This window comes from Piliocolobus tephrosceles, chromosome 2 (assembly GCF_002776525.5).
Source record: "Piliocolobus tephrosceles isolate RC106 chromosome 2, ASM277652v3, whole genome shotgun sequence".
NCBI lineage: Eukaryota > Metazoa > Chordata > Mammalia > Primates > Cercopithecidae > Piliocolobus > Piliocolobus tephrosceles.
The window spans coordinates 140,164,857-140,173,332 of NC_045435.1; the positions used below are offsets into that span (position 1 = coordinate 140,164,857).

At 49.3% G+C, this 8,476-nt stretch overlaps 1 protein-coding gene across 2 annotated transcripts; it reads left to right on the forward strand.

The window, feature by feature from the left end:
• The first annotated feature begins 248 nt into the window (after nt 1-248).
• EOMES (eomesodermin) lies at nt 249-6,965 on the forward strand. Of its 2 annotated transcripts, none has more exons than XM_023207262.2 (6): nt 249-1,524; nt 2,581-2,735; nt 3,421-3,542; nt 4,014-4,172; nt 4,259-4,320; nt 5,099-6,965. In XM_023207262.2, exons 1-6 carry the CDS (start codon nt 662-664, stop codon nt 5,835-5,837), a joined length of 2,100 nt encoding a protein of 699 aa, XP_023063030.1. In that variant the 5' UTR covers nt 249-661; the 3' UTR covers nt 5,838-6,965. The 2 variants fall into 2 exon arrangements, with proteins under 2 accessions (XP_023063030.1, XP_023063031.1); XM_023207263.2 differs by having other exon boundaries at nt 5,156-6,962.
• Nucleotides 6,966-8,476: the final 1,511 nt, after the last annotated feature.

Genomic DNA, 8,476 nt, shown 5'->3' on the forward strand with positions numbered 1-8,476 from the left:
TCCGGCGAAATTACAGACACCAGGATTGATTCTCACAGCGGGAGGCAGTCTCAAAAAAAAAAAAAAAAAAAAAAAAAAATCAGGCTAAAGGAAAAGAAAGTAGCAGGCGACTTGATCCAATTAGTAAATGCCTAATTGAATTAGTGTCACCTCCATCAGCCAATAGGAGGGTCTCCGGGCTGCGAGGCCGCGAAGCCCCTCCCTGGCCGCAAATATATAAAGCAGCTAGTGACAGCCCATAAGTTTCCAAGTGGTCAACTTGACCGATGCTTTGGCAATAGAAAAAGGGCAGAAAGGTGCGGGCTAGTGGGTGGATGGGGACAAAGATCTAAGTCCCCTTCTTCCAGCGTGTGAGTCTGGGAGGAGGGTGGGGGTTCTGAGGAGCAAGAGGTACGAGGAAGGAAAAGGAGAGGGCTTCTGGGTTAGTTTCCACCTCCTGCTTTCCAACTCACGGCGCTTTCCTTCCGGAAAGGACGCTGGATTCAGGGCGCGCCAGTGCGCGCAGTAGCGGCCCGCGAGTCGGCAGGTGGGTAGCCCCGGCGCGGGAGGAAAGGGAAGTTACCTTCCCCTCGGAAGAGGGCGCTGGCTCCCCCATCCTGCCTTTATAATAAGGCCACGGGAGGAGAGGAAGCAGCCAGCTGCCGTCTGCGCTTTGCAAAGCATGCAGTTAGGGGAGCAGCTCTTGGTGAGCTCAGTGAACCTGCCTGGCGCGCACTTCTACCCGCTGGAGAGTGCGCGAGGCGGCAGGGGCGGGAGCGCCGGCCACCTCCCCGGCGCAGCCCCCTCTCCTCAGAAGTTGGACTTAGACAAAGCGCCCAAGAAGTTTTCCGGCAGTCTCTCCTGCGAGGCGGTGAGCGGGGAGCCCGCAGCAGCCAGCGCGGGGGCCCCCGCTGCCATGCTTAGTGACACCGACGCCGGGGACGCATTTGCCAGCGCTGCGGCAGTGGCCAAGCCAGGGCCCCCGGACGGCCGCAAGGGCTCCCCCTGCGGGGAGGAGGAGCTGCCTTCTGCCGCTGCAGCCGCCGCCGCCGCCGCGGCTGCGGCCACTGCGCGCTACTCCATGGACAGCCTGAGCTCCGAGCGCTACTACCTCCAGTCCCCCGGACCTCAGGGGTCGGAGCTGGCTGCGCCCTGCTCACTCTTCCCGTACCAGGCAGCGGCTGGGGCGTCCCACGGACCTATGTACCCGGCTCCTAACGGGGCGCGCTACCCCTACGGCTCCATGCTGCCCCCCGGCGGCTTCCCCGCAGCTGTGTGCCCACCCGGGAGGGCGCAGTTCGGCCCAGGAGCCGGCGCGGGCGGTAGCAGCGGCGGGGGCGGCGGCCCGGGCACCTATCAGTACAGCCAGGGGGCTCCGCTCTACGGACCGTACCCTGGAGCCGCAGCAGCGGGATCTTGCGGAGGACTGGGGGGCCTGGGGGTTCCAGGTTCTAACTTCCGTGCCCACGTCTACCTGTGCAACAGGCCTCTGTGGCTCAAATTCCACCGCCACCAAACTGAGATGATCATTACGAAACAGGGCAGGTGAGCGCAGCGTGGAGGGGCCCCTGGGTTCGGGGATAAATGAACGTGTGGTCCTGGGGAAGGTCCGGGATGAGGGAGCTAAACTCAGTCCTTCCGCGCCGTGCTTAGAGTGTTTCACCGCGCGCAATAAATCTCCGTAGACACCGCATCTCCAATGCAGTGTCCCTCTCTGTCAGTGCACCGGCGGCTCTTGCAGGGTGCCGATGTTACAGCTGTAGCCGCTTTTCCCTCCCATCATCCTCACCTGAACAGACCTGGAGGAGGCGGAAATGGAAATTAGGGCATGTACACAAGCTGGATTCGTTAGATCCTCCTGCTCGGCGGTATGCTGGTGCATGCCTGCAGGCAGGCAAGGAGCCACGGGTAGGGAAGGCTCAAGAGTTGGCCACCTGAGCGCAGTAGATGGGCTCCCGCAGTTTTAGGCGCCAGGGTCTCCACGGGGCGTCTGCAGCAGGTGGGCGTGAGGGCTAGAGCGCCGGCCTCGGAAGCTTGGTCCGAGTAGATGGTTAGACCTGTCCTGGAGCCAGACCTGGCTGGGGTTCGGTGCGCGAGAAAGTTCTGCTATACATCCAACTGCTAACACTGGCTACTTCTGGGGAAAGGGAGGGGTGGGTGCTGAGAGAGGGGCACTCAAGGGGGACTTTTAGCCTAAAGTTTAACATATATTTTTAACAAGAATAACGTAATACTGTTCTCTGGTACTTCTTAAAATGGTGCATTTAAAAATTAGTAGTTTTTAACATTCTAGGAGAAAAATTTTAATGAGCGTCTGAAAGAGCCGAGAATATGAGCGTTCAGAAGCACGCGAATTTGGGATATACTAATGTTGGAACAAGTTTTTTTTTTTTTTGAAAAGAGAGAAAGGTTCCAAGAGTTGCCAACTCAAAAATATTTTACATAGTTTCAGACCACTTGATCTACCCGCCTTCTGTTCATTGCAAACTTTTAAATGTGCTCCGACCCTATCCCAGGTGTCTGGGGAACCCGCCGGGGTCTGGGCCCGTTCTAGGACATCCCAATTTAAATCGATTTTTCTGGTTCTATTCCCTTGCACAGGCGCATGTTTCCTTTCCTGAGCTTCAACATAAACGGACTCAATCCCACCGCCCACTACAATGTGTTTGTAGAGGTGGTGCTGGCGGACCCCAACCACTGGCGATTCCAAGGGGGCAAATGGGTGACCTGCGGCAAAGCAGACAATAACATGCAGGGTGAGCAGAGAAGGGACTAGGTCCCGGGAGGAACGGGCGGGAAGAAATTGGAACCCTCCACTCAGACAACTCACATTTAAATGTAGCACTTTTTTTTTTCCTTCCATTCTGAGGCCTAGAGGTGTTAGTATGAGTTTCTTTGTGTTGATTGTTTGACGGAGAGGAGAATTTGCTAAGTCAGATTTCTTGTCTGCCAATATAGAGATATTTAGAACCTTTAACTAAGACATCACCCCACCCCCCAATCCCTACGTTTAAGAAACTAGTAGTCATAAGCTCTCCAGGTGGGAAGGGCTCCTGGGATTCTAATGTTCACTTGAGAAAGCCCAGCCAAAGTTTTGTTCACCCATAAATCAACTCTCTTCCACTGGATGTTGCCCTTACAGCTTTAGAAGGTCCCAAATTGACCTTCAAGTGTCATCTCCTGTTAGCTCCGTTTCTAAATTCTGAAATGCCATTCAGGCGAGTCCCTAGTGCAAGGAAGGCTGGAAGGACAGGGGCCTGGGAGGGATATCGATGTAGTCCTGCTGGTCTCCACTGGCCTCTTTAAGCAACTTTTGCTGGGAGACCAGCTATAAGTCTAGCTCTTGTATCTTGCCCATAGCTAAGAGACATCCCTCCCCTTTCCCCATTTGTAAACAGCCCTATATGCTTGGGTTTTGTGTTTTGTTTCATTTTCTCTTAGGCAACAAAATGTATGTTCACCCAGAGTCTCCTAATACTGGTTCCCACTGGATGAGACAGGAGATATCATTTGGGAAATTAAAACTCACCAATAACAAAGGCGCAAATAACAACAACACCCAGGTAGAGTGACAGAGCAGGAGGGGGTATCTTCTGGCTCTGACTATAAGTCTTTTTTCTAATAAGAGTCCCTACTCTTTTCACTGTATTTATAATATTTGCATTTGTGACCTGTTTGCTCGCCCATTTCTAAACTTTTTTGTTCTTTTGACCTTTCTCATCTTCACTTTCTTATTGGATTCAGTAACAGTGAGTTGACTATTAAGAACAGAAATACCGAAGTATTTTGGGAGTTTAGGAAACCAAGAGGAAAGCATATCTATCAAAACCACATACCGAGCTATGTTTTAAATTTCAAAAAAAAAAGTGGGGGGGTGGGTAATAATGAAACCTTTAAAGTTGCAATAAACAAAGCTGTTAGTGCGAGGCGTTTAGAAGTCCCATGCCAAAATACATAATTTGTCAAAATCTAATTTTGTTGAACCACTAAGAGATTTTTTAGATTTAGCAACTTTTTTTCTGTACTCTTTCCAGATGATAGTCTTACAGTCCTTACACAAATACCAACCCCGACTGCATATTGTTGAAGTTACAGAGGATGGTGTAGAGGACTTGAATGAGCCCTCAAAGACCCAGACCTTTACCTTCTCAGAAACGCAATTCATTGCAGTGACTGCCTACCAAAACACCGATGTGAGTGTCCCAAACATCTCAAGAATCTCTAAAGCTAAGGTCCAGCATGATAAAGCACTCAATGACTGTTTTTCTCCCCTATCTAGATTACTCAACTAAAGATTGATCATAACCCCTTTGCAAAAGGCTTCAGAGACAACTATGATTCGTAAGTACAGCTTTTATCCACACTTGCATGATCATCTCTGAACAGGACATACAGCAACAGGCACTTTGCTGAGAATATATTTTAGGAAGAGCTTTAACCTTTGGGGTTTTTACATATTTTTATTTTTCCAATTTTTTTTCCTTTACTACTCTTGCTTTAGAATTTTCTCAGAAGGGTTGTGTTAATTTCTGAAGAAATGTTAAGGACTTAAAAATGAAGAGTTTTTTTTAGCATTTGAGTGAAGACTTGAAATTTTAACAATCTGCATTTATATATACCTTTCTTTTCGTTTGATCCACTTTTTCATCCTCCCAAGAGCAGATATTATTACTCTCTCCCAGCCCCACTTTTTTTTTTTAACATAAGAAAAAACTGAAACTAAGAGAATGTAATTTCACAACATGAAACAGCAAGGCCCTGCTGTTTTTAAAATCTGAGTATTCTACCACCACAGCCAGTGTTTTTTCCATCACATTGACAAAGAAGGTTTAATCTGAGTTTTTCATGTTCTAGGACTACTAAAGGTAGATTTTCTATAGTTTAAATACTTGATGCCTAGGGGGAAACTTTTTCTTACATGGTGGGAAATTTTTCCCAGTAAGCCAAGCATCCAGGGAAATGGACCACTGCATCTCCTGCCTCTGTCCTTTTAGCTCAACAGACCAGCACTTTCAGTACAGATAACCAACACAAGCCTTTTTCGTTTCTGGGAGGTGGTTTGTTTGGGGACAACATTAGGGTTTTTTTTTTTTTTTAAGTGTTTCTCTTTATATTGTAGCATGTACACCGCTTCAGAAAATGACAGGTTAACTCCATCTCCCACGGATTCTCCTAGATCCCATCAGATTGTCCCTGGAGGTCGGTACGGCGTTCAGTCCTTCTTCCCGGAGCCCTTTGTCAACACTTTACCTCAAGCCCGCTATTATAATGGCGAGAGAACCGTGCCACAGACCAACGGCCTCCTTTCACCCCAACAGAGCGAAGAGGTGGCCAACCCTCCCCAGCGGTGGCTTGTCACTCCCGTCCAACAACCTGGGACCAACAAACTAGACATCGGTTCCTATGAATCTGAATATACTTCTAGCACATTGCTCCCATATGGCATTAAATCCTTGCCCCTTCAGACATCCCATGCCCTGGGGTATTACCCCGACCCAACCTTTCCTGCAATGGCAGGGTGGGGCGGTCGAGGTTCTTACCAGAGGAAGATGGCAGCTGGACTACCATGGACCTCCAGAACAAGCCCCACTGTGTTCTCTGAAGATCAGCTCTCCAAGGAGAAAGTGAAAGAGGAAATTGGCTCTTCTTGGATAGAGACACCCCCCTCCATCAAATCTCTAGATTCCAATGATTCAGGAGTATACACCAGTGCTTGTAAGCGAAGACGGCTGTCTCCTAGCAACTCCAGTAATGAAAATTCACCCTCCATAAAGTGTGAGGACATTAATGCTGAAGAATATAGTAAAGACACCTCAAAAGGCATGGGAGGGTATTATGCTTTTTACACAACACCCTAAAGAGTTATTTTAACCTCAAAAATTAGCTAACTTTTTGCAGATGGACTTGGTGGTGTTTGTTGTTGTCTTCTTTGCCTAGGTTGCCAAAAAGATGTTTGCCTTCCACCTTGATGCATCCTGTTTTGTGCAATTCTCTAAAAGAAGGTGCCAAAGCTTTTTGATTGCTGCAGGTAACTGAAACAAACCTAGCATTTTAAAAAAATAAGATTAATGGAAGACTTTAAGGTATTTTAAAATTCAAAGGGTATCCAAGGTTCTGTATTTATTTATTGGAGAGACACTAACCATTCAAAGAAGCAGGCGGTGAACACTGAGTGCCCAGTGCTATGAAATTAGTTAAAACCTTTGATTCTCATTTCTATTTGTAAATTCTTAAGCAAATAGAAGCCGAGTGTTAAGGTGTTTTGCTTCTGAAAGAGGGCTGGGCCTTCAGTTTCAGCAGGAGACGTTTTGCTGTTACATTCTGCCAGGGGCAAAAGATATTAGGCCCGGGAGTCAAGAAAAGCTTTTGTGAAAGTAATGGTTTCACCTGACTTTGATTCCTTAACCCCCCCCCCCCCCCCCCCCCGGCTTTTGGAACAAGCCATGTTTGTCCTAGTCCAGGAATGCCTCACTTGAGACTTGCTAGGCCTCTGCTGTGTGCTGGGGTGGCCAGTAGGACTCCGGAGAGAGCAAGGGAAGGAGTCACCAAAAAAAAATAAAAGAGAATTTAAAAGTGTACAGTTGTGTGTTTAGATACACTGTAGAATAATGTGGTATATATTGTACAAATAGTCTACATAGATGTCTGAGATAATGTAAAACTGGTGCTTTGGCTTTGTAAAGAATTTGCAAATCACTTAACAGCTGCAGGGGCAAGGGGAGAGTTTCATGATCCCCATGATATTTGGGAATATTCTGTTTACTTCTTAGATAGTTAAGAATGTATTCAGCTACTCTGTACTAACTTGAACCATGTTTAAGGAAAACTTCTATTTCATTCTCTTCTTATGCCATCCCCTCTCCCTAACTTGGTAATGTGAAGAAACTAAAACCTGATACCACAGCTCCTATAGGCTTTTTAGAGATCTTGGATTTTTATGTACAGTCTTAGTCATTTTTAATAAATGTGGTTCAATAAGGGAACGGGCATAGCTCTGTCTGCTGTACTGTTGGGGTTTTCATCTTTGTGTTAAAGATCTCATTTTGCTTCCTCCATCGTTTTCAGCTTTAACAGGGCCTCACCCATCCCCTACCTCCACGGAAGGCTCTAGAATCTCTAACTGGATACTGTAGTCATGCGGGGGTGGGGATGTTTTGTTTATCTTCTTTTTTCCTTGAAATGGAATGGGGCTATTTCCTCACCCCACTGGGAAGTCTGGACAATGGGTGTTGGGGCGGGCAGGAGGGGCGGGGGAGGGAGTATTGCCTCTAATTGCCCACAGCAGACTTAACCAAGCCTCGAAAACCTCCGCTCCTGGTTCTTCGAGACCAGGCTCTGTCAGGGCACCTGGCCACTTAGTTCTCTGGGCTTTTTTCTAGGCTTACTTGGGGCCACCCATCCTTAGGCCCACGTAGGCTCCCTGGGAATCCCCGTGACCCTTTGAGGGCCCACCAGTTCCGGGACCGTGGGGCGCGGCGGCGCGGGGGACTGCACACAGCTCTGCGCCCACCTGCGGCTTTCTTCTGAACCCAGACACTGCGCACCCGCCGCCGCGGGCTGCCGGCCTCGGTAGCCGCAGTCAAACTCCGCCCGGACTCGGACTGAGGAGCAGGCTAGGGACGGGCGTGGCACTTACAAAGGAGGATTCCAGTTGTTCCGCCCACCGCCGCTCTGCAAACAGTGACCTTGGAGCAGTTCACCTTACGCTTAGTTCCGTTTATTTGGCACACGCTCCATGGGAAGACGAAGGACAGCCCATCCCCTGACTGAACTCTAGGCGGTCCAAAGAATCAAACCAAGGAGTGGGGTGGAGGGTCTCCTTTGTCCCCCACCCCACGCCAGACGTCCCGCCAGGCTTATCTGCAGACGGCTTCAGGCCCAGATTGCAAAACTTCCACCCCTTCCTGGACCCTCCTGGGGTAAAGGTCTGGCTGGGAGGGTCATTCTGCTAACTGCGTAGCGCGGAAATGCAGCTGCTAAGAGGATTAGCTGCTGGGAGGCGAGCAATCAGCCGGGACCTCCTCCCCTTCTGCGCCCAATTAAGGCCGCCAGGGCCTTGTACCTCGATTGTCCTGTCTCCCTTCCCCTCCATCCCTCTGGGGCCCGAGTTCTTCCCGCGCCACCCGTGACATTGGGGGCTCCAACTCCTGCTCCGCGTTTCCGAACGGCCTGCTCAAAACACTTTGGCAAAGGCGCCCCAAACTTTACCGGGGAGCCAGGGACAAAAGCGTTGAAGATGTGCTTTTTAATATATATGCATTGTGGATGACAGATTTAGATTCCGGAAGGGAGACTCTTAGCCCGCCTATCCTGGTCAGCGCCTTCCCTCCACCCCCAACAGCTCCCTTACATCTGCATCCAGCCACCGAATATTGGGAGATGCGATGGAATTTCAAAAACAGTGCTCTCCTATTTCTGGCCTCTAGAAAGCCCCAAAGTGCTAATCACTGCCGGCATGAAGCAGATTCTGGCCCTAGTCTATTTCGGGTCCTGTATA